This window comes from Callorhinus ursinus, unplaced genomic scaffold, assembly GCF_003265705.2.
Source record: "Callorhinus ursinus isolate GAN/ISIS: 27379988/994484 unplaced genomic scaffold, GSC_fseal_2.0 scaffold65, whole genome shotgun sequence".
Lineage (NCBI taxonomy): Eukaryota > Metazoa > Chordata > Mammalia > Carnivora > Otariidae > Callorhinus > Callorhinus ursinus.
Window position 1 is genome coordinate 3,802,239 of NW_027397127.1, and position 26,096 is coordinate 3,828,334.

Sequence of the window (26,096 nt, forward strand, 5' to 3'; positions counted from 1 at the left end):
TTTGTGTGAAGCTGATTTTTGCTCAAAGGAATACGTTTTTAACGATCGGGGGGGGGTGCTCAAACTTGGAACAAGCTGCTTTACAGAGCTTCTCAGATTCTATGATTCCCTACTCATTTGAAAATTAGGAAGGTAGAAAAGACAGCTGAAGAAGATGACCCCAGAAAAAACACCGCCCCCCCCCGCTTGGTTTCAAAGCCCAAATCCCACAACATGGGGGATACTTGCTTGAGAAATCTGTCACTCAATTACCAAACTGGGTGCCACTATTTAAAGCCCTGATTCTCCTGGGCTTTGGTGTTTTGTATTGCCCCCTACCTCTAGCTCAGTTTCCATTAGGCATAGAGGAGGAAAAGGCACAGAGGGAGTTATAGGGAAAAGCCAAGAGGGAGGTCTCAGAGACCGGAGTCACAGAATTGCTCAGCTCTGTCTCATGAAAATATCATGGTACGGGGCCAGTGAGTAGAGAGAAGCACACTTTCTTTCCTTCTTGGAGTCCTTGCTCACTTGTTCCCTCTCTCTCCCTCTCTCCCTTCCTCCCTCCTTCCCACTCCCTCTCTCCCTCTCCCCCCCCTCCCTCCCTCCTGTCAGTCAACTAGCCAGAAGGAAGGTTGGCACAGGGATAGGGGCCCGAGAGTGATCATTTCGGGTCAAAAGGTTGACACCACATTGGTCAGGCGAGCTGGGGAGGGAATGAGATGATGAGTCTTCACAGGTTGTGAAAATTGAAACAAACAAAACCACTTGGGAATGGCATCCCTGGGACTGTGTGCCAGTGAATGTCTCAGGGAACGGGGCCTTGACGGGGATGCAGCAGAGTCTTTTACAGGTATTCCCCTGAAGTAGCCCCCAAAGCCTCTTGGCCTTTCAGAGCAGATACTTACTCGCTCTGCTTTTCGCCTCACAGGGCCAGGCAGAATCGCCAGGGCCCCCTTGCTGGAAATTAGGCTTCCTACAACTAACTGCCTTGGAATCAAACTCCACTCCCTTCCCTCTTCATGCTCCCTTCTCTCTGCCCTGGGCCAGAAGTAACCTGTGGCTTCACAAAGCAAACTTTTTCTTCCCTGTGCCCCATCAGCTCCACTTTCTCTGCCACTCACTTGCAGGATCTGAGTGAGATCCGTGTACAGGGGCCATGTCTGCAGCCCGGCCCGCGAGAACTTTGTTGACACTTCAAGATTTTTCTCTCCGTGTCCTCTCTCGAGTCATGTCCACATCTGCACTCTTAACCCCGGGACAGAAAAGTCAGGAATCTATCAGAGCCCTCCCTGAAAGTCCTCTTGCTCCTCGGAACAGAGAGAGCTTTCAAACGTGGCTTCCTGAGTTTTCCAATTTGCTGGTGGGTGGATCTGGCGTGGGTGTCCCGTCTGCACATCTGGCAGGGGGCGCTTTCCAGATTTTCCTCATGACTCAGGATCAGTTTCTGACTGCGAGGCGGGGCAAAGGCTACTGAAGTTTCTGCGAGGCACCTCCCCCTGTGAGCAGAGCTTGGTACAGCCCAAATAGTTTTCAGGTTAAGAAAGCCAGGATCTTTGTGCAGCGGCACTGACTGAGCGGACTTTGTAGGGGTTACCTGGCCAAGAGCGGCGGCGGCGGCGGCGGCGGCGGGGCGCCTGGGCTAACTCAGGTGAGCAGGGAGGGCATTTGCACACTTCTATTTGCTGGATAACTTGGAGGCTAGAGGAGGTGAAGCAACTGGAACTTTATAGTTAGTCCAGCTCGGCAGCTATCATTTTTATGAGTTGTCGGAATCCAGTAGGCGTGCGGAATAGTTTGCAAACTTCAAAACGAATGGGACACTTTGTGATCCGGGGAATTGAGGTTGTCTGGCGATGAGATTTTTCTAGTGATATCCGGTCAGCTGTGTGTGGGGTTGTTCGTTGTTGGTGGTGGTGGTTTTGTTTGTTTGTTTGGTTGGTTTTTTGTTTTTTGGGGTTTTTTTTTTTTTTTGGCTTCTCATGACCCAAAGTACCTGAGAAGGAAGAACGAACCTGGGAGGGAGGTGTGGAAGGAGAAACCCTCCCAAGGCTGACAGGGCTTCCTTCTGGCTTCGGCTGACCCACAGTTGTGGGCAAATTATTGAAAGGCAGGCATAATCGTGGCTCCACACTGTGTACCAAAGGTCTTTAAAAGCCCTGGGAGTGGGGTGCACGGGCTGTGCGCTCTTGCACAAGAGAGAGTGGCAGTGGAGGCTATCCTGCCCGCGCGGCCGGGGGTCCTCCTGCCCTGGTGACAGGTTGATCTTCTTCGTCTCTGATTTTCGCTCTAGCTTAAACTTTGATTTGCAGCTGGGGCTCTACCCCCTTCCTCCCCACTCCGCTGCCACTCACAGCCCAGGGGCTTAACTGGGCTACTTGACCAGAGTGGGGCGGAGGGGGGGGGAGGGCAGCAAAAGGATCCGAGTATTGCAATGGAAAATTGGTTCTGAGGATTTGGAGCCTGCCGTCTGGGGACGATCATCTAGGAAAATGAAACAAATTCTAACATCCCGTCGGTCACCTCTGGCTTCAGGATAAAGCATCGTGGTTTGTATTCATGTTTTACTGAAATATGGCTAACGTCTCATTTGCTAATCTCGGTTGTGCAATGAAGGACATTGTATGGGGGAGGGATTAAAAAAAGATTCTTTGGGTGTGGGGCTGGGGGGGAGGTACTGCTAATTAACTCCTCTGCCAGTTTGTGTGCATGTGCGCGTGTGCACGTGTGAATACTTGGAATTTGAATAGTGTTCTTTATTTATCCTTACAGAGTCCCTAGCAGGCCACGGAAAAGTCTAAACACTTGCCTCGGCAGGAATAGGTTAAAAAAAAAAAAGGCTTTCCGTGTCCTTGGGTGTTTTTGGTTCCTAAATTAAAAGCAGGGGACAAAAAGTCCCTTTGTGACCCCCAAACAGTGTTTCCTTGATTAGCTTTGATTTGAAATCATCACACCTTCTGACAGCTTGCAATTCAAACACAAAACTCCCGCGTGCATTCTTGTGAGAAGAAGACAATGAGAATTCTCAAAAGCAGGAGGTCTGAGTTTTCGGGCCAACTCTGTCACTAACTGTGTATGTAACCTTGGGCCTGGGCTTTCACCTTTTTGTGAAAGCAAGGAGTTGGGCGTCGTGATTTCTAAGAGTCCTTCCAGCCTAACATTCTGTAAAAATTGGAAAGTGGATTCTCGCAAGGCTGTAAAATTAGAGTTATAGGATGGGCTTATTCATCCAAGAGGGGAAAAAACGGGTAGTGGGGCAAGCCAGCCAAAAAGGAGAGGTGGAAGAGAGAGGGGGTATCGAATGGCAGAGGGGCCATTTTATATTGGTCTTTCAAATGTCGGTGAGTGTCTTCGTTAAGGCAGGTGACCACATCTCATTTTCCGCTAAGGACAGAGATGAGATTTAATTTGCTAAAAATGAATGTTTTCTAATACTGCTGCTGGACATTGGTCTTATCTTTAAAAGTTAAAAGTATGTTCATATGCTTAATTTTATTCGATCCCCCCCCTCAACCAGCACGACACTCTGAGGTATGCAGGACAGCCATCGTATTTCCTTTGTGCTGATGGGGAAACTGAGGGATAGAGCTGTTACCTACGCTAAATGGTGGTATCTGGGACTTGATCCTGGGTCTGCTGACCACTTGTGTTCTTTTTATGATTCTGGATTGTTTTGTATTCTTCGATAAAGTTCTTCAACAATGGAATTAAAGGGAATTGTGCACTCTTTTTCTTTCTTCTTCCAATTTCTTTGAACAGTCTTCTCTCTGGATGGAGTAGATGTGTCCCAGATAAGGCTGGATCCGAGGACTTTTATGGTCCCGTTCCAACCCCAGGATATCTGGCCAACAAGTGGAATCTGGTCAGCCATATGTTCCCTGGTAGATGCGTGTGCATAGATGTGGGCTATGACTCTGCCTGTGTAGCCACGGGAGGCACTATTCTCCGGGGAACATGCCTGTCATCCTTGCACGGGGGCCACACTCATCTTCTCAGTATCGTCCCCATTTTAGTGTATGTGCTGCCGAAGCCAGCGCTCTGTGTACCGTGGACGCCGAGTTTTTATTACTTCTCCCCCCACCCGCCACACCACCCCCAGGTGTGAGACTAAAGTGGTGCCTACTTCATGCCTGGGCAGAGTTAGGTCTTCTGCATTCAGTTTGCTCTGAAAACTCCTAATTGCTGTTACCTCCTATTTTGCTTTGAGGACAGCACAAGGGGGAACTGGGGGCGGGTGGGGGGGGAGAGGGAGGGAGGGAAACATGCCAAGGCCACCACCTAGGGAGCCATGCTCTCTCCCTCTCTTCCCCCTTAAATGCCCGCCCTTCCTCTCCCCCTCACCCCGGGCAAAAGCAGTTTGTAAACTGCAGACCGGATTTCCTCTCTCAGAGAACAGTTCTCTTTAAGAAACTGAGGCAGATTTCCTGTTTTAGAGCCAAATCTGTTTTCGATATTAAGGCTGACCCACAGGTGACGAACGAGTGATTTTCTTCTTAAGAGTTTGCCCAGCTCCCCTGCGATTTCCAGTCCAGCGAGTAGCGAAAACTCCATCGCCCCAGCTGCAGCCCTTGGATTATTCTACGTGGCAGGCTCCCTCAACTTCCCCTGGCAGTCTCCAACTTTCCACCCTCTGGGACCCACCCCTCCCACTTGCCTGAGCTCACACAGCCTTTTTCATGCTCTATCTCTAGGCAGTGGGTCCTCATTGAAATCGTACTGCTAGAGACTGTCATTTTAATGCAAAACCCCGCATTCTGCTTCACCCAACCACCCAATACCTCCGACCCTCAGACCACAGGGTCCCTCCTCTTAGATGTGCCCGTTCCCTTTGTTAGCCAGAGGCTCTCTTTGGTTGATACCCAAAGCCCTAGCTCGGATTCTGTTTACTGACTTTCTCAATATGCCATCTCTAACCTAAAGGCACTCTTGTCTTCACAGTTGGGTGCAGTAAGATGGTCAAGAAGCAGCAGTCCCTTCCCCACTCTCCTGGGCTCTGGCAGGGCAAATTGTTTGCGACCAACCCGACTTACAAATTTCTAGGTTTCCAGAAGGTTTTTTTTTTTTTTCCCCCAGACTTACCTAATGAACCCTCTGAGGTGAAGGGTTCCGATTCTCCCATGATCATCAGACCATGGACATAAAGAACATTTTCAATATCCACCGTGGCAATAAGTGCTAGGCAGAGTGCCTCCAAGTTAGGTATCATGTTTGCTTTGGAGGGTTTTCCTCATTTGAGCTTAAAAAAAAAAAAAAAAAAAGAAAGAAATCCCTTCAGTGACCAAAAGAAGCAGTGTGGTGTAAGGGGAAGGCTGCACACTGAATCTGACATTACACAGACCCGGGTTGGAGCCAGTTTTGCGTTTCTGGCTGCCCCTTCTGGGAGTTGCCATTTCTGCAGATACAAAATAAAGGGCACGGATAATGCCTCCTAAACATGGCTGTCACCAGGAGAACATGAACTAGAATGTGCGTTTCGGACAATACATGCAAGCATTAATTGTCTGCATAACTTACATTCGTCCGTTCAACCGATATTTCCTGGACAGCGGTGGTGTGCCCAGCCCTATGCTGACAATGTGCATCTTGCCTTTACGGAGCCCTTTCCGCTTATTCAAAGTACTTTTACGCTAACCATCTCATTAGGTACAGCCACAGGGTAAGGAGGGCAGGATAGAGAACCCCACTCCCCTGATGAGAAAATCGAGGCACAAAGGAACCAAGCCAGCAATGGGGCGCAGTTCTATTCTGCAAGTCCAGCAGGACCTGAGCCTACAATTTGATTCGAATGAAAGCCTGTCAAATTTCGGGCTGATAGCCTGCTATTCCGTATTTACTGTGCACGCCCCAAATGCAAGTACCCTCGCCCAGAAGGCTTGCCCTATACACGTCAGCTGAGAATTCTGCCTCTGGAAGGGTCTACGGGGATCATACTGGTTTTTCAAATCAAGCCTGATTTTCTTGTCAGTTGATGTGGCTTCTGTCTGTAGATAGGCCCGCCTTATATAACAGGGACTTGCCATTTGACTGAGTAGGGAGGGAGGCATGGGGGCAGAGGGCCTTCCCAAGAACAGGAAATACGCATTTATCCAACACGTTCAAGGGCTAGGGGGTTCTGGCAAACTAAATACCCTAATTGCCCCAGACTATCCGCCATTTACAATCCCCAGCCTCTGGCAGCCCCCCAACCCTTCCAGGGAGAGCCAGAGGCACAACAGTGTTTGTTATAAGTTAGAGCACATGTGAAAATTGGGGTCCATTTGTAACAGGCTCAAGAAAGGAGACTGGGTGTACATTCAGATTGGCTCTGATACTGCTTAATGGAAAATTATTACTGATACCTCTCATACCTCCAAATACAATAAAATACACTTTAATATTTGAAATATGTGAACAGAATTAAATCTGATGATTTAATCAGAATTAAATCTGATTTAAAGGCATTGTGGCATTTTGCAGTGTCCCATAACCTTCAATTTGAAAAACAAAGGTCAATCAATAAGGCTATATATTTAAAAAAAATAATAAAAACTATGGTTCTTTTCAGCTTCTTATTCCTTGGATTCAGGGAAAGGGTAAGTTTGTTTTTATATATTGTAGTTTGCAAATAATGTCGAATTCAATTTTTTTTATGGTTTTCAAATAGGAAGACTTCTTTTCTTTACCAGTAAGGCATCTCAATGTAATACTGAAAGGACATGAAATAAGACAGTAGAGAGGTCTGATTATTATTTCACTTTTTGTAAAATAGTGACTCCCTCTTTATTAACTGGATTTTGAGCTGTGTTACCTACACAGACACTCTTTAAAGTACTAATTAGTTCTTTTCAAACTTCACCCACTTTTCAGCAGATACTCTGACCTTAGTCAGATATTTCCTGTTTCGACCCTCACGTAATCATGAAATATAGACACAGTTATCCCTAAAAAATATTTTTTAAATAATTGGCACCATGTAAATGTCACAACCCTCCTCTTACTAACCATTGAGCGTCAAGGGAGAATCATTTAAAATCATTACGAATTTATCTTTGTGAATCAGGCAAAGGCATTGAGAACCCTATTATCACCCCAAAGTTATTTAAAATCAAAGTTGTCTTTCAAATTATCCCCATAAAAACCAGTTCTTAGGGACATTTGAGTGTGGGGCACTCAGATAGACCATTGCTTGAAGAGCCACTATATTAATTCTCTATTTAGCCGTGTGAGTTTTTTTTTTTTCTTAAAGAAAAGAAAGCAACAATGTATTGCCATGGGATAAGAATCTATAGTCCATCAAATTAGTGTAATTGAATTTCAGAGTCTGCCTTTTAAAGCGGGCAAATGATTGCACGTTAGACTTTGAAGAAGAAAGACACATACAATCTTTCTATCTTTCCTTGTCTTTGGAGGCCATCTGCTGAGCTCTGTTGCTTGCATTAGCCTTCCTGGCCAATAATAAAAAATGCAAAGCTCTTTAAATGATAAAAGGGAAGGAATTGTGTAAAGGGGCTCCTTAGAAGTGAAAGGGGCTGCTTCTCCCCTGAAGCACATAATGTGTGGCCCTTCAGGGCACCAACTTACTCTGAATATAGTAAAACGACTTTTTTCTTTTATCTTCAAATTTAAAATTGTCCTTTGCTTGAAACTCCTCTCTGCTGATGTAAAATGGCAGCTTGCCCTTTAAATGATAATGACTCACATTTAACGAGGGATCTTAACATTTATTATCTATTTTTTCAATAATATTGTTCAGGCTCATATTGCCCCATTTGGCAGAGGAAGAAACTGAGGCCCCCAATGTTTTAGGCACCCTAGGCAAAGCCCCATGCTGAGCTAATCGGTTGCAGAGCCTGGACCCTACTTTCCCTGAAAATCTTCACTTTTCTTTTAAAGCCAAGCTCCACGTGCCTAGCTCCAGGAATAAAGTCACTGGGATGACTACTGTTTATCTAATTTCAGGTAATTTTCAAAATACTTCAGAACTTCTTCCTCCCGTGACCACAATTTTTCCTCATTCTAGACATAGTTCGGCAGTATGGGTCCTCCTCTGAAGCTCTTCAAAAACCAGAAGTACCAGGAACTGAAGCAGGAATGCATCAAAGATGGCAGACTGTTCTGTGACCCGACCTTTCTGCCTGAGAATGATTCGCTTTTCTACAACCGGCTGCTTCCCGGGAAGGTGGTGTGGAAACGTCCCCAGGTAACTTTGTCTTTTCTTTGTTTGTTTGTTTGCTTTTCACTTTCTGTCTCCTCCTCAATCTCTTGCATCATAACTCTGCCTGGTCCCCTGTTTCTCTCAACACAGCCTACCACGCGCAAAGCAATTTAGGAGACAGCTTTTATGTGGCAAGTGTTACGGATCTGTGCTTCTGACTCTAGCTTGAGGAATCTTGAATTTCAGTCGTATTTGGTCAGATAGCAATTTTTAGAAGAACAACAACAAAACTCCTGATGTAACGAGCATAAATGAAATGAACTCTACAAGGACAAGATGGAGTTTGTCCGGGGGGGGGGAAGGGGGAGATTTCTTTGTTACTCTTTGGATACCATCACCTGGATCCCCTCACCATTAGCCAAGTGGGATGTAAATAGGAGTGTAGCTCTTTCAGACCTATCAATAGTATAATTATGGTTCTCTGCAGAACAGCTGTGTATCGTGTCTCTAAACCAAGTCTCAGAACCTCTTCACCAGCCCTGCAGGAGAGGGAGCTCAGTGTGTAAAATGATAGGATGATGGAATCTGGAGAATAAATGGCAGGCAACCTTGCCCTCTCTAAAGGGTATAACTGGAAGAAGGATATTATACCTGAGCTCCTTCCCAAAGTGCGTGACCAGGGACATAAGCCACAGAGGGCTGTTAGGACATGCACATTCTTGGACCCTGGCAATATCCTGAAGGCCTTCTGATCCCATGTACCGATGTATCTTTTTGTGCCCTATTATGCAACCACCTCCTTTAACAACTCAAGGTTGGCTCTCTCAGCCAGCAGGCTTTTTAGTTGCAATTACACTCCTTAACGGACTTCTCACGAGAGCCGTTGCAGTTGCTGTAGGTCGCCACCAGGTGGTGCCAAGATACATTGGTCCCTTCAAGGCTCTTGTGTTTCCTATGTGACTGGAAGGAGAGGTCTCAGTGTTTGCCCGCAAAGTATGATAGCCATTTGAGAGTATGAGACTTGGAGAAGTCCTTTCCGTTGGAAGGAAGATGACACTCCTCCTGACTTTCTGCGCCTCCAGTTGTTGACATCCCTGCAGATCACTGACCTGCAATAAAAATCTGGGAAACGTGAGCAGAATTCACTAGCCACTAATTCGGTATGAAGGAGGGGTAAGTTTTGTTTTGTTTTGTTTTTGCAGAAATGCACGAAGAAAATAAAGATATCCTGTCTGAGTGCCACTCTTATGAATGGATGATGATAATGAGGGGCACCACTCTTTTCTGATGCCCAGATCGGAAAGACAGGACATCCATGGGGCAGAAATAGCTGAAAAGGAGGCAGGAAATTGAGGAAGGTTTTCTGTCGGGGGCGGGGGGCTATCTTTTTAAAATAGGACAGACTTGAATGTATTTCTAGGCCAAAGAGGAAACAGTAAAGAAGAAGCGGTTGAAGACACAGGAGAGAGAAGGAATGATTGATGAGGGAGAGGTCCTGGGGGAGATAGGAGGAGACCCAATGGGTGGCAAAGTCATAAGCCAACACGAAGCCGTTTCCCAGATGTGAATCAAGCTGACAACGCTTCCTGTACTGGCTGGGTCTTGAGACACATGCTCCCCCCTCTCTCTTGGCTCAGTCCTTTGTCCTTTGCCTTCTTCTTCCAAATTCTGTGGACTGAATCCTAGATGGATTAGCAGGGAAGGAAAAAACTAAATAACCATGGCAAGAGTCCATCTTGCCTCTGAAGCAAGCAATACCCTTTCCAGGGTGAGGGGATATCAGAAAGAGAGAGTGAATTGGGGTGGGTAGGAAAAGGAATCAGCATTTATGCCATGCCTACCATGGGCCTAGAGACTGTGTTTGGAGTTTTCTGTACATTTTTTTTTTCATTTCATCTTCATTTGCCATGGCTTAGCAAGGTAGGTATCGTGTACATTTCTCCGATGCGATTCTTTTTTTCCGGTTTGAAAACTAAAGGTAGATATTACTACGTCCGTTTTACTGATGACGAAAGTGGATCTCAGAGAGAAGGTAAGAAATTACCCGGGGTCCGAAGGCAGACACCCTGGGATTTGAATCCAGGCTTGACTCCAAAGCCCACGTTGGTTTTCACGCCGCCATGCTGTGGTTTCAGAGAAACCGAGCTCTTTGGTTCTCTTCTTTTGCTAAAATTGGTAGTTTCCCACCAGTCAATTCTCACATTCCTCCTCCCTGGGTCGATGCTGTACATCCGTTAAATGACCCATAACCCTCCCTTTTGAGAGCACCCTGTGAGCTCAGTCTTAAGCCCAAAGGGAGAGTCTTGAGAAGCATTTATTGAGCACCTACTCTGTGCAGCCTCTGTGCAATTTACAGACACAGCCTGGGGTGAGGCACTCCCATTCTAGTGGGAGAGATGGATATTGAGCCATCAACGAGTTAAATAATAAATGAATGCCTGATATAAGATATGCTATCTTCAGGCACACAGACAGTAAATCTTGTAGGGTTTTGAAGAAGGGGGAGATCAGCATAGATTGTAGTGGTTGGGGAAGGGGCCTCTTGTGGGAAGGAGGGAAAAACAAGGTTCTGGACCACCATCTGAGTCTCCTCAAAAAGCTCTGGATTCCTTTCCAGCCGGAGTGGAGGCCAAGCCTGTGGTCAAGAACCACGTCAAAGTTCTCTGGCCTCCCATCAGGAAAGCCGAGACACAGCCCTGGGCCTCTCCGAATTGGCTCAGGGAGACCAGATGGGTCGTTGGCCTCACCCGCTTCATTGGCAAGGTTGAGATCCCGGTTTGTAGGGAAGCTTACAGACATCTTGTCCCTTGGCATGCCACACAGCCTCATCCTCAACCAGGGCTGTTTTCTGAAGTCTCTAAAATGGAAGAAGCATGATTAACCTGATATTCTGTTTCTTTTCCTTTCCCATGTTCAAAAGCTTCTGCCTTTATAAGCCTTCATGCCTGTAAACCCCAGGGCTGGTTGAACCAAACAACCTCAGTTAAGCCCCCAGTATCCTAGGGTAGGATTAAGTGTCCCCTTCTTCCCAATTGCCCCTCCCATGCTGTGTCCTAAGGAGCCACTTTAGATAGGCAGGGATTATGGGAATGTTTTGCAGTTATTCAGGGCCGGCTCATCTGCCCGTACCCTCCAGAGAAAAAGCCTCCTCCTTAACTCCTCCAGTGGTCCACTGGCCCCAGCTGTTGGCCTAGCTTCTTGGGTACACTGGTATACGGCTCGAGACATGTGTTCCTGAACTTTCCTGTCCTCCTGGGGCTTTCTCATATACAGTCTTAGTAAAATCTAAGCTATACCGATTTATACTGACTGGCAGCGTGGATCGTAAGGCCGCAGGTACAATTTTTAGGGCTGAAATCTGGCTGGCCAAATTCCCATAAAAAAAAATCTCTTCTACAGCCACTCTTCCCTCCTACCCGCCTCTGGCTTTTTTCCTGACTGACTCATATCCAGCTACAATAGTGTCTTAGAGTCAGACACATCTAATCCCTGACTAAAGCGGAGCAAACCCTCGCGGGGATTTGTGCAGCCAGCTGTGGGGGAAGCGAGGGCACCTGCACAAGATCTTCTGTCAGCTCTAGTCGAGTTTTGAGCGCGGGCCCTACTTACCATTTCCCTGGCCCAGGTCCTTCCACAAGGAATACCCTCCCCAGGGGCCATTTCACTACCCTATGTGAGAGGAGGGTGATGAGGGTCTGGATGAAAGCCAAAGGTGGTAGGAATGGAAGGGAAAGTTCGATGAGGGGAGACATGAGAAGCAGAATACGCAGGTCTCGGGGACAGATTGCCTGGGAGGAAACAGTAAAGGGGAAACACTTTTCTCTGTGCTAATCGAAGTTTTCGGCTCCCCACTGAATGGGGCACCTCTGTGCCATAGTTTTGGCCTAGACTGGTCATCAAGTTCTTATCATTCCCAGAGATCATGTCCCCCAACCTGACTAGTCCTCATGTTTTCACCGGTGACACAGTCGAAACCAGCTGGATGGGCCCATCCTGTTTATTTTCACTTGTGCCCTTTACCAGCTTTCTCACAGTACAATTTATAGGTCATAAAATTCACCTGTTGGAGGAGTATGAGGCAATGATTTTTTAGCCAATTCACAAAGTTGCAAAAACTTCATCATGGTAGAACAGTCACATCGTCCCCGTAAGACCGTCTGTACCCATTTGCGGTGAGTAACCCCCGCTGCCCCCCATCACAGGCACTCACTTAATCTACTTTGGCTTTCTATCTGGATTCGCCGGGCTCTAAACATTTTACTTGGGAACAGAAAAGTAAAAGCGACTGGTTTCTTTTGTTTTAGCATAACATTTTCAAGGCTCATTCATGTGGCAGCATGTAATCAGTTTGTCCCTCCGATGGCTGAACAGTAATCCACTGCATGGATATGTAAATTCTTCCCAATTAAAGCAGTTTGGTATTTATACCTGGAGTCTTCTAGCCAAAGTCTGAAGGTTCAAAGGGGGTAACTATGTCGTGACTCGGTTGCCTAGGCTGGAAGTAGAAGTTAGGCTTAAGACCTGAATTCTCAGGCTTCATACTGAGTTTTCCTTGGAGGGGTAAGGAAGGAAGTGGCTATTATTACTGACGACAGACTCGTCCCACAAAAGGAAAATTCGCCAGCAGGTAAAGTGAACTCCTTGAGAGGCTGGTCCAACATTGGTCCCTGAGCCCAGCTCCACCTATGAAGGCTCTGCTTGGAGATGGTTCAGGTTTCTTAGGATAAGATAATGGCTACTTGGACCAACTGGCACAGCCCTCGGGTCCCGAATGGCAGCCCGGAGGCCTTCTGGGACGAGTTAGGGTGCTGGACTTGGTCATAATATATTTACTGCAGGACCAGCCTCACTTGTAGGTGTCCAGGCCCCCAGCCCCTCAGTACTGCAAGACTGGAGCACTCTTGGACATGTCTCCACTCTTCTGGCTGCTGGTTTTCTCGGCCTCCTTTCATTTTACTGCGGTACTTGAGGTTGTTGACCCGGGACCTCAATGCTTATTGTCCGCCAGTTTCGCCTGTGTAAAAACGTTGCAAAAGCCACGCAGAATGACACGTACAGGGCTCCAAGCCTGGTAATTGTGTGTCTCCCTCCCCGCCAATCTTCCAGAGGTCTCTGCGAAGGGAGCTGAGGTGAGGACAATGGGAAGGACTCTCAGTGCTCAGTTAAGAGAACATACTTCCTAGAGAAGCTGTTTTGCTTGTAGAAGGCTTTGGCTCGGGGATGGGGGTATGTGGGGACTGTTCCTGGCTTTACTCTTGGTGTCCAACTTCCTAGTTGTGTGTGTTTCCCCCCTAAGAAATTATTTTGCCTTGACAAACAGCCCAGTTCAAGGATCACAGCAACTGTGCCAACACAGCTGGGAGCCATTAGGGGCCCAGCATCTCCCCTCCCTCTCAAGCCACCCAAATATGTGAATATGTGAGCTGTGACCTCTCCCCAACTCCATTCCTTACCAGTCCAGCAGAGCTCAGGCTGAAATATCCCATCTGCACTCTCCACCTCGGCTCTGAGTTACAGAAAAATTTCTCCCGCCTTACTTCCTTACTCCCAATATGAAGACAACCCGTTGTCCAAAACTAGGGAAAAAGTCAATAAGCAGCCATTTCATTATTTTCAAATATGTCACCAAAAAAGTCCATTTGGCCGTTAGATTTGCACTGGCTTGTTACCCTTTACCCTTTCTCCCTCCTTAGCTCCTTTCTAGTCTCGGACTTCCTTAAAGAGGTAGAGGATGTGGCATAATAAAGATGTCCTCCCATGTTTCACATCACGGTGCTGACATACATAAGAGATTGATTCCCACTGAGTGGATGAAACGGAGGCGTTTAAAGCCTATTGGTGATATTTAGCTTGGAACCAAAAGCTGAGATACAACTTAAGCACGTCTTCCAGAACCATGAAGAGCTTTTAGGCGAGTGTTAAGCAGAGAGGCATGAAACGCCTTCCCTAACTATATGTGCTTTTGAAGAACCTAAAACTCCAGTCCTAGGTCTCCTACTAACTACCTGCATGCTGGGAGGGGCAAGTTGCTGCCCTTTCCTGAGCCTGTTTTCTCCTTTGTAAAATAAAAAGGTTGAGTAAATAGTCCCTAAGATTTCTTTCAGCGTTGACAGTCTATGGCCTTTTCATTTATCATGCTTTAAAACCCATTGTTAAATGGCCATCCATCATGCATGAAGAGTGGTGAAGGAAAACTGGGCCATGGGCCAGTTTACAAGAGGAAATAGAAAATAAGGGATTTTTTGGGCCCAAATTTATATTTTTTCATGATTACATACAGTTACACACACACACACACACACACACACACACACACACACACACACACAGAATGACCACATTCAGCTTGGATCTACAGGAGAATAATTACCCAGTTTCTCAATTTGAATTCTGTTTACAGGTATTTGCTCATTTATGTGACCCTGTATGTCTTGAATAAAAGCTGGGATGCCAAAAGTGTTGGCTGAACCTGGATCCCTGCTGTTAAATGAGAGCCTTGTGGCAATCCAAGACACTGTAATGTAACCCCAACCACTAACAACTTCACATAAAACCAGCAAATAATTTGCCTTAATAATCCAAAAGCACACTTTTCCATGCACCAATGTTCACGTTACTGTTTTTCCATGCTAGGCAACTATTATTTGCATCATCAAAACCCAAGAAATCATTGTATAACTTTGTCTTGCTCCAAATAAAATAGTATAACACCTGGCCCACGAGAAAAAGCTGTTTTTAGTTTCATCTTAGAAAGGGCAAAGAAACAATTGGGAGAGAATATCAGGGCCTAATTCACCCAACACACCTGCTCTATGCTCAATAAGTGAAAAAACAGGCAAGTCCCAGCCCATTAAAAAAATATGAAGATAGAAGTCTTTTTCTAAGACAAAAAAAGTGATGTCGAGACACTAGGTATGCATCTAAAAAAAAAACCAGAAAAATCCCAAACTGAAAACCCACCTAACCCTCTCCTTTTGGCAGAGGGTGCCCGATTAATCTTTATTTTGGATTTGTCCCTGCCTAGAATGTTTATTCCTTTCCCGAGTGATTTTGGCTTTTAAAGAATATATGGAATGTTTCGTTCTGTAGACCAGACCCTTCATCAAGGAGAATTATGTCCATTAAAAAAAAAAAAAGAGGTTTGAGAACCAGAAAAATATAGCTGTCTCTATTTAATAAAATTTAAAAGGATATATGTCTAGATTTTCTTTCCATTTGAGACTAGGATTTATTTCTGCTGGGTAAGCAGAATGTCAAGGTACTGGCCAACGGCCTCCTCCATGAAGCTTTCTCCAGATACTCAAGACTTCGTTGGTATTTCCTGCCTTTGAACTCTGCAAAGTGCTGATTCTCTGAGTCACACAATCATGTCTTCAATTATGTGATGTTGTGTATGCGGCGATGCCTTTGTCTACGCCTGCCTCTCTACCCGTCATGCCTCCATACCTCTCCCTTGTCCAGCTCCCTCACGCTAGTCATCCCTAAGGCTTCAACTCGAGTGTCACCATGGCTATTCAGTCTATTCTATCACCAGGGAGACTTTGGGGATCCTTCCTCTAGACACCGATTATACTCTGAAAATAACTGCAGTGTGCCCTCAGACATTGTGTCGTCATTGTGCTATTTGGGTCTCATTTTCCTACTTGCCGTGGGAGTGGCATGGCTGTTGACATGTTCGGGGAAGAAAGACCCATACGCTCCAAACAAATACTGTCCCCCACCTCTGTCCGGCTTCCCTCAGAACAATCTCTGTGGGAAAAGAGTGTGTTGAAGTGCTCCTATGAGGGGTCCATTACCACCTGCTGCCATCTGTATTCATCCAAAGATGGGGAAAAATCTAGTTGCCATGGAGACTGCCGTTGCCTTTGCTTTATGTTGGGGAAAGGGCTTTCTGTAGAAGGTCTCCGAACTCATTTTCCCAGGGAGGGAGAAGCATTCACCATTATCGGGCCTTGTCTTTTGAAATGCAATTACCCTTCCAGGCACAGGTGCTTCAGAAAATCTCCTCATGACCAATAGGACCGGAATGCAATGTGCTAATCTCTAGTTCTCTTCAAAAGCCCACTGCTGTAGGGAAAACTCTTCCAAACCACAATGCTAATTCTGAGCACCCCCACCAGCCCATCTCAACCTGTCTCATCGCATCCCCTCCTCCCATTTCTCCTGCCACTTCCCCTCATAACCCTATCTCTGCAGCCGATGATCGACTGCTTTGTATTTTTCCTCACAACCCCCCCCCCCCGCCCCCGCCCAACTCCCTGGACCTTCCCTTTATCCCACTTACGGAAGTCCTAGTCATGATCTCTGTCCTGCCTACCTCAGCTCACGCTGACTCTTGGGAAACACTTTCCACACCCTTAGAACCAATTATTGTATCTGCAGGACATCTGTGACGACCCCCGTCTGATTGTGGGCAACATCAGCAACCACCAGCTGATCCAAGGGAGACTGGGGCACAAGCCGATGATCTCTGCGTTTTCCTGTTTGGCTGTTCAGGAATCTCACTGGACAAAGGTATCCCCCTCTCTTGTGAGACCTCACGAAGCTTCCACCTTTTTGTCTTCCTTAGTAATTTTGGGAAAAATCAGGTCGTTAAGTTTTTGAGATTGTTCAATTCCTGAATTATGAGAATATTTTACAAATTATGAGGATTTTTTCCCAATACAGCAGGGTTGAAAGACTTTTACAGGAGACACCTATATACTCACCTAGATTCTTACCATTAACATTTTACTCTATTGGCTTTGTCACACAATAGTTGATCTTTTGTCACTTGTAGTGCGTTGATGTAGTAGCTCTGCATACTTGTGTTCTCTGCACCGACTGGAGGATAGAGCCAGCAGGGGCCAGGAAATCACAGATAGGAATAACAGAAAAGACAAGAAAAATGGAAATAGTTCCTTGAAAAGGTTCTAATAAATTCTCGAGTCCAAAAATGTCTTCGGCATTTAGGTCGAGTCAGAGACAGTGAAGCGTTGGCTTGATTCGACTTGATTTTTCTTCAGAAACAGAATTTTCGAAGAGTGATGTGTAATTGCATATAAAAAGGAGAATTTCCCCAACATAATTTTGCTCAAGGTGTGAGTCAAATCCATATAGAATCTACATGAAATCTCTAGGGTGGACCTTTAAAACCCGGAAGTGCAGGCGTCTTATATTTTCAGTGATTTTGTCTTTTAAAATGCCTTATTTAGGTGGTTAAACATGCAACCAGATATGTTGTGCATAGACAGCTTCTCATGATTGACTTCGTAGATTATCTGTGGGAAATAATTTAATTCCTAATTGGCTTCCCCTCAGTCACCCTGTGTGTATTCAGGGCCGGCATGGTAATACTATCCTCAGCAAAACTGACGTAGGGAAGCAAAAGTTGTGGGAAAAAAATGCCCAGCCTAGGACTTCCCAGCCTAGACCCAAACCAGATGTATTTGGTGTGCTTCCTACTGCCATACAGATTTGCCAGAAGTCAACTGCAACTCAATATTTGGATGTGGTCTGGTGAATAACAGTTGTATGACTGTTCTTATATTTCCAGACAATTCCCAACCATAAGGAACAGGAATGGGACCCTCGAAAACTCGATAAATATGCTGGGATATTTCGCTTCCGTTTCTGGCATTTTGGAGAATGGACTGAGGTGGTGATTGATGACTTGCTGCCCACCATCAATGGAGATCTGGTTTTCTCCTTCTCCACCTCCATGAATGAGTTTTGGAATGCTCTACTGGAAAAAGCTTATGCAAAGTAAGGAGGGGGGTTGACCAGTCAGTGGTCAGGGTACACGAGGAAGGGAAGGCCACATTTGTCCTTGGGAGCTCATCCTCTCTCAGCCGAGCCCTTGAGTTTAAAGGGGGTAGCATAGCAGTCAGATCTAAGGCATTGCTTTGGGCCTGGGCCTGGCCCTCAGAAATCCTGGATGATAGAGAAATGAGCTCTTCTAGTTTCCATTAAAAACCCTCCCTGCCCGTAGGTGCCCCTTCCTGCTGCTAATCTGCAGATCACATGGCATGATGGCCTCACCTTTTCTCCTTCCCTAATGTTTACCTGGAGAAGGAAGCTTCTTCACGGACTGCCCTTGCTCAACATAACCTGAGCCTAGAAATCTCTGGCTGTAATCTCATTAATATCGAAAAGCCAGCTGGTAAAGGCTGGCTGGGCGGGGACTGTTCTAATTCTTGGGAACAAGACAACCTCCACCTGGAAAAATCAGTTTACCAAGATAACCTTGCATATTTGCCCCCAGGCTGCTTGGTTGTTATGAAGCCCTCGATGGTTTGACCACCACTGATATCATCGTGGACTTCACTGGTACACTGGCCGAGACCGTTGACATGCAGAAGGGAAGATACACCGAGCTGGTTGAGGAGAAGTACAAGCTATTTGGGGAGCTGTACAAAACATTTACCAAAGGAGGGCTGATCTGTTGCTCCATTGAGGTTTGTTGTCACCAAAAACAAGCATTCTTTGCTCACACTACAAAATTAGTAGGGAATGTCACCCTTCCCCCGGAGATTCAGGAGAAGGCATTATGGCGCTCAGAAAACCAACAATATGCATTGAGTCCTGGAACAGAGGCCACCGAGCTTTAACTTTTTTTATTTTTTCAGAATTTATTTATTTCAGACAGAGAGCGAGCGAGCAAGAGAGCAAGTACGAGCCAGGGGGGAGGGGCAGAGGGAGAAGACTCCCCGCTGAGCAGGGAGCCCAATGCGGGACTCAATCCCAAGAGCCTGGGATCACGACCCAAGCTGGAAGGCAGACACTTAACCGACTGAGCCACCCAGGCGCCCCAGAGCTTTAACTTTTTATCCTTCTGTACCAACCATCCCACTGGGGGCTGATGCAGTTTCTGAGCCGGTGTAGACAGCCTCTGCTAAATTATTCCTCCTGCCTCTGCCCCTGGAGGTGGAACTTATAGATAGCAGTTTGCTCACGCAGTAAACCAGCCCCACCAAATTTTTAAGCTGTGGGTATCAGTGTACTACTGTGGGTAGTTTCAATCTGAATTGTTTAAGTGGGTTTATTATATTAAATTCTTTATTTCCTTTCTTTCACTTGCTTTGTGTCAAGTCAGGTGTCTGGATAAAATTTCTGTCTGCTTAAGGAGAACTGGCTTCAACCATACTGGGGTAAACCAATCAAGGAAGAGTTGGAGCCAGGCCTTGGGTCTCTCAATTCTTGTGGCCTTATGTATCTTTCTTTGCTCTCAGTCTCCTAATCAGGAGGAGCAAGAAGTTGAAACTGACTGGGGTCTTCTGAAGGGCCATACCTACACCATGACTGATATTCGCAAGATCCGTCTTGGAGAGAGACTGCTAGAAGTCTTCAGTACTGAGAAGCTCTATATGGTTCGCCTGAGGAACCCCTTGGGACGTCAGGAATGGAGCGGCCCCTGGAGCGAAATGTGAGTGACATTTCATTTGGACGGCCACGTCTCCCAAGCCCTATAGTTCTCCCAACGCATCCCTCCGGATTGCTAGTGGGCTGTCAGTGCCTAGTGACATCTGCGGGGTCTGTGACCCAGCCAGAGGTGAAATAAAGCAGGCCCAACACTCACGCCTTCTGGTCCTTTGGTGTCCTGCTTCCCGTAGGAAGTCAATGGTAAACCTAATGGCTTCTCCATTCATTTGCCTTTAGTTCTGAAGAGTGGCAGCAGCTGACTATGGCCGACCGCAAGAACCTGGGGCTAGTTATGTCTGATGATGGAGAGTTCTGGTGAGGAGGGGTTTTTGGTGCTAAGGGCCTTGGGGCTCCCATGTGGCACTACTGTGGTAGGTATTTGGCACCATCTTCATTTCTTTCCTGCCTTCCTTCTGTTCAGGATGAGCCTGGAGGACTTTTGCCGCAACTTTCACGAACTGAACGTCTGCCGCAACGTGAACAACCCCATTTTTGGCCGCAAGGAGCTGGAATCGGTGGTGGGATGCTGGACTGTGGACGATGATCCCCTGATGAACCGGTCAGGGGGCTGCTATAACAACCGTGATACCTTCCTGCAGAATCCCCAGGTTTGAATCAATTTGTGGGTTTTTTTTCCTAATCTTGTCTCCAACTTCTCAAGGCAATGGGAACTTGGGTCTCACCTTGCAGTATTTCTTTGACATCAGTTTTTCAATTTGCAGCTGTTGTGTAATACTCATCAACCAAGGTGCCTAAGGATTGGCTCAGGCGCTATAAGTCATGGCAGACTGTGTCTATTGCAGAGACGTATGTGGGGAACAATATTAAATCTGAGTCATCTCCTCTGGCTGCCTCTCCCCTGGTGCCATATTGCTTGGTGTGGCTCTTTGTGATTGTCCCCCATCGGACAGAAAGGATCTGCTCCCAGACACTCAATTCTTTTTCATTTCTTGACTGCCCATCTGTTCTCTTGGGTGCGCCTTTACAGTGTGCATCTTCTTTCTCATGCAGTGAATCTTCTGAATGCCATCATTATGCCTCCCTTCTCTCACCCAGAACCAGATCATTTTGCCCAGGATCTGAAGCACTGCCCGATCAGTGACCCTGTCTCATCTGTCTTCCATTACAATGTTCTTCCACACGACCCATTAGGGGTCAAGCCCAAGCATGACCCAAAGCAAAAAAATCCAAACATCCAAAGCCTGAATTTGTAATAGTCTTGATGGTTTTACCCCCAAATGTGCTGATGAGATAACCCACGGGAGGCAAGAATTCTGACTGTACTGTCACCTTACATGGGTATGTCTTTTCTTTCCATGGGCCTCATTGGCCAGGCATTTGGAAGGACACTAAGATGAGTAGGCTGATTTATTTAACTCGTACCTTTTTTCTCCTCATTCTTTCCATCTTTTTTTTTTCATCGTAATTGTCCTTAAAGAAAGGAAAGCTCCCATTACTGCTCCCCGCCCCCCCATCATCCCCATGTACAACCCTGGAAATGTTTCAAATATCAGGCACATCGACCGAGCTGGAGAAATGGGCTTTTGGCTTCACACTTAACTGCACAAGATTGATCGTTAGGGGCCTTGTAAACCTATGATTCTGGATTTATTTTCTGTTTCTTGTTAAAGGGAGGGAGAGAAAAAAAGCAGCGAGAGAGAGAGAGAGAGAGAGAGAGAGAGAGAAAGACAGACACAGAGAGACCAATCAGATGCCTTTTAGTTTTACTTCCCAATGGCACTATGATTCCCTTAGATGATGTTTCAGAGTCTCACACACAGGTCTGCAGCTTCCCGGCAGAGAGGGTAGCAAAGCATCAGTTCTTCAAGGAAGTGGGTCCAGCCCCTCCACAAGCCACACATCTGGGCTGGCTAGAGGAGGCTACCTGAGGGGGATGCTATAGTATCAGGCTAAGTCAAACAAAAGTGCCTTTTGCCTTTATGGATTCTGGAATTTTTCAGTGTGCAGCTTTTAAAAGCATGGGACGATTTAAAATAAACCCAAGATCTTACCAAGAAGCTTACCCTCTTTGGCATCAAAGACCCAGGCGTGAAGTTATCTCTCGATCCATGCTGAATGCCATAGGGAGGAGCAATATATGATCTCCACTTAGCAAGCCCATGAATTATCCAAGGCCACAGTGTCTGGTCAGTGGCAAAGCCCAGAAAATAATCAGAGTCTCTGCTCCTCAATGTAGTTGTCTTCCCTGAGATCTGAGCGGGCTCATCTGAAATGGAAGTGCTAACTAAAGCTCCATGGTGGCCTCTTTTCCCTTAGTATATCTTCACTGTGCCCGAGGATGGGCACAAGGTCATTATGTCACTGCAGCAGAAGGACCTGCGTACTTACCGCCGCATGGGAAGACCTGACAATTACATCATTGGCTTTGAGCTCTTCAAGGTAAGAACGGGCATGTGGAGCAGAGAGAATAATGGCAGAGAGAGTCACAGTTAGGATGGCCTGGGGTGAGGGGAATGAAGATAGGTCCAAAGATAAAGAAAGCACGAACACTGCGATTCGAGCGGAACAGGGCATTTCGTCCTGTCTCATTTTCAGGTGGAGATGAACCGCAAGTTCCGCCTCCACCATCTCTACATCCAAGAGCGTGCTGGGACATCCACCTACATTGACACCCGCACCGTGTTTCTGAGCAAGTACCTGAAGAAAGGCAACTACGTGCTTGTCCCAACCATGTTCCAACATGGCCGCACCAGCGAGTTTCTCCTGAGAATCTTCTCCGAAGTGCCCGTCCAGCTCAGGTTCAGCTCCCGCGGCCAGTCCAGCAAACTCCTAGCCTCTGCTTTGCCTCCAGTCCCAACCCACCCACCTCCCTTGACCCTGCTCCTCCTATGCAGACACGCAAAAGGACAGCCTGTCCAAGTCAGACGTCACTGACATGACGGTGGTAGAAATATTTCTCAAAATGGTTATTTCCGTAACCACGAAAAATTCCCCGGTAGAGGTCTGAGCTTCAGACCTCTGGGCTGCCATCTCAGGGGAACAGGCCTATAGCCTAAGCTTTCCCATGTATATCTTCTCTTCCATTCTCTGGCTGACTCTATTCTTCTCTTAAGCAGCTGGGACTCCTCACGGCTCCTCGAGTATGTTCTGAATGCTGGGTCACCAAAGCTGCCTTTTTACCCCGGCCCTGCCTACTCTGATCTTTATCTGCTGGTCCTTAACGCCAGGGGGAAGGAAAACAGACTCATAAAATATAAGCCATGTCTGAGGAGGAATGAGCTGGGTCACTCAGTATTCCATGTCTTCAGCAGCAATGGCTGCCTTGTGAGGCCTATCTCCTCATCAGAGGGCATTCGTCATCAGTGGCCTGTCTTCTTTTTGATGTTCCAGGGAACTGACTCTGGACATGCCCAAGATGTCCTGCTGGAACCTGGCTCGTGGCTACCCGAAGGTGGTGACCCAGATCACCGTTCACAGTGCGGAGGGCCTGGAGAAGAAGTATGCCAATGAAAGTAAGGACCGCAGAGGTGTCTGGGAAAGCGAACTGCAGTTTCATTTATTGCACCTATGGCTAGAAAAGGTGGTCACGAACAGTTCTCTCCAGGGGTTATTTTCAGTCTCGGGAAGTCAGGATGGCTGTCGACCTGGACAGAGAACGGGATGTGAACATCCTTGGGCAAGGCCTACATACTATTCATTTTTATAAAGGCTGGAGAAGAAAAGGGAATCGGGATCCAAGGTTCGAGGTCATTCTGGTACCCAGGTGTTAGGCTAAAAAGTCCCAGTGAACCAGTTTCTCAACTCTCTAGAATAAGAACTGTAATCACTCCATTAAAAGCGACTGTCGCTTTGTTCCAGCCGTAAATCCGTATTTGGTCATCAAGTGTGGCAAGGAGGAAGTCCGTTCTCCCGTCCAGAAGAATACTGTTCATGCCATTTTTGACACCCAGGCAATTTTCTACAGAAGGACCACTGACATTCCTATTATAGTGCAGGTAAGTGTGTGAACAGGGACCCCACCCCCCCGCCCCCCGGGATGGCTCACATTCCATTTGAGAGGCTAGATTATCCCAAGTGCCTCAACTATACAGGATACACAGCAAGGGTCATCCTGGTCTTTGGCTGTTTATTTTTACTCCAGGACACCTCCCACCAAGCACAGACACTGACTTCCTCATTAATTTCCATTGTAAATACCCTCCCCTCCGTCCCTTTCATTGTGGGTGGAAGCGCACATGCTCACAGGTACACGTGTTGTGACATGTACTATAAAATCCCATGAGGGAAAGCATATGCCAGGTCAGATGACCCTTATCCTGCTAGGTCAGGGTGGACCACTATCATTTGGCTGTTTTTCTGCCCAGCTGCCTTTACAAAGCCATTGTATAGCTGACCTTGAGCGCTGCTGACTGGCTCTTCACCTCTCCTCTTTGAGGTAGCTTCCTGTCAGCCAGAGCCTGTTATCAGGAAAGAGAGTCTCTCAGTTTTAAAACAGGCCTTTCCAAGTTCAGCGCTAGGTTCTGGATGCCACTGGGCCACGTCCGGTCTCACAGAGGGTGGTTCACATTTGCTCTCTTGACTTGTCTCTCCAGGTGTGGAACAGCCGGAAATTCTGTGATCAGTTCCTGGGGCAGGTTACTCTGGATGCTGACCCCAGCGACTGCCGTGATCTGAAGTCTCTGTACCTGCGTAAGAAGGGTGGCCCGACTGCCAAAGTCAAGCAGGGCCACATCAGCTTCAAGGTTATTTCCAGCGATGATCTCACTGAGCTCTAAATCTTCAGCTCTAGGGAATCCTGACAGAGCTTTCCATCCTTCCCTTTTCTGTCAGGTGCCAGGTCTTACCTAATCCATACTCCTTTGAAAGAAAGAAACTCACAGTAACTAACTTTTCCTTTCTTCTGATAAATCCCCCATACCTCCCGATCCAGGTAGCATCAGTAGCTACATAACCTATATACCTCCAGCAGCTGGACAGGGGGAGGTGACAGTCCTATGTGGAGATCATACAGATGTTTGCCAACAAAAAGATCTCTGGGGCTTCCGGGGGTGAGATTTAAGCAGGACAACAATGGCCTGGATACCCTACAGATGTGTTTGCTGCTTTCAGGCACCCAGTGTTATCTTCCCTGTAGGGCGTGTTGAGGAAGGAGGAGGGGTGATCAAGGCCAAGCTGGTCTAGCCTGACATCCCAGCTCCCTACTGAACACTTCAGACTTGCCAGCAGGCTTTTAGCCAGCGGCCAGAGCCTGCTTCTGAGGCCCCAGCTCTCATCACCGCCAGTACCAATACCACCTCCGTCACCACCACCACTGAATACCACCAACCATCACCACCCCCGGAAAGTGTAGTCCTGCCCTCACCCAAGTCACCCCCCACAGTAGGTTTTACCTTCATGTTGAGGAAGCTTCCTAGGTGCTTAATGACGAGTTGGAGTTCAGTGAGGTCTAGACAGCCAGTGGGAAGGGCCCGAGCTCCAGCTCGATGGAAGCCAGCTGTGTGCCCCAAAGAGGGAAACGTGGAAGAAGCTGCAGTGGGAGACAAAGCCTCGGTCCCCCACCCATCCACACACACCTACACTCACACACGCGCACATGGGCGCGCACGAACTACCGTTCAGGCAGTCAGCGGGCACGAGGAAGGACAAATAAGTACCACACACACCCTGAAAGGATGAGAAAACCCACCCAGGCATATAGTACAGCCAATTTGGGGCCCCTGACTGCAATGTGAAATCTCCTGCTGCTGCTAGGTTTACAAACAAGCCCATTGTCCTGTGCCTCCAGATATCATTGGTACTGAAGACCCCACCTGGGGGCTTGAGATTTTGGGTCCCAACCCCGGGCCTCTCAGTTGGGAAGCTTCATTCCCTGGGGGCGTTTGTTTGCCCTCTTGTTTTTTCAGTATTTCTACAGAATTTTCTCTAGAGTCAGTCATTCTGAAGTGTTCTTCCCCTCCGTCTCATCTATCAACGTTCTACCCCTCCTTCAAGGTCCAGCATAAATTCCACCTCCTCCATGAAGCCTTCCCCAACCCCTCCCAACCCCCACTTCTGACAATATTTCAATGCTTCTGCAATGATGAAGAAAAAGCATAGTTGTAGTACTTAGTCTAGTCCAGCACGCATTCATTTAAAAATATATTTTGTAGGTGTTTTTTTTTTTTTTTTTTTAGCTCACTCATTTCTTACCATGTTTTTCAGTCTGTGTAACTTCTGCAGTGCCTTCACCACACTGCCTTACATAATCCAAACCACAATAAAGTTCACATTCAATAAACCAACCAGTCTTGACTTGATTTGTTGGCCCAGGAAAGATGGTGGGAGTGACCATCTCTTGAGACTCGTTTTGGAGCCCCTGGAGTTGGGAGTGGGGACAGGGGAATCTGTGCAACCTGAGCCTAACAGGGTGGGGGGGATGAGTTTGGGAGAACGGACAGGGGGGACCCCTTCTATTCCACATTTAAGGATATTTGTGTGGTATTTGGGGTTACAAGATTTTGAAACCCTTAATGGGATCGGACTCCAAGCCAAAGCTATGCTGGCCAGAGCTTTCAAGTGCAGACCACCCAGCAGAAGAAAATACCAACTCCTTCCTCCCATCATCTCCCCGGATCCCCCAACAGAA

At 47.0% G+C, this 26,096-nt stretch overlaps 1 protein-coding gene and 1 non-coding gene across 2 annotated transcripts; one reads left to right on the forward strand and one right to left on the reverse strand.

Moving 5' to 3' along the window:
* The first annotated feature begins 1,487 nt into the window (after positions 1–1,487).
* CAPN6 (calpain 6) lies at positions 1,488–25,752 on the forward strand. Its single transcript, XM_025853689.2, has 13 exons — positions 1,488–1,627; positions 7,976–8,155; positions 16,493–16,624; positions 17,646–17,854; positions 18,354–18,546; positions 19,321–19,514; positions 19,748–19,825; positions 19,932–20,118; positions 21,788–21,910; positions 22,067–22,269; positions 22,862–22,983; positions 23,330–23,466; positions 24,064–25,752. Exons 2-13 carry the CDS (start codon positions 7,991–7,993, stop codon positions 24,244–24,246), a joined length of 1,926 nt encoding a protein of 641 aa, XP_025709474.1. The 5' UTR covers positions 1,488–1,627; positions 7,976–7,990; the 3' UTR covers positions 24,247–25,752.
* On the reverse strand, positions 3,905–4,013 carry LOC112810237 (U6 spliceosomal RNA). The gene has a single exon (XR_003204786.1). It is a non-coding gene; the product is annotated as a U6 spliceosomal RNA (small nuclear RNA).
* Positions 25,753–26,096: the final 344 nt, after the last annotated feature.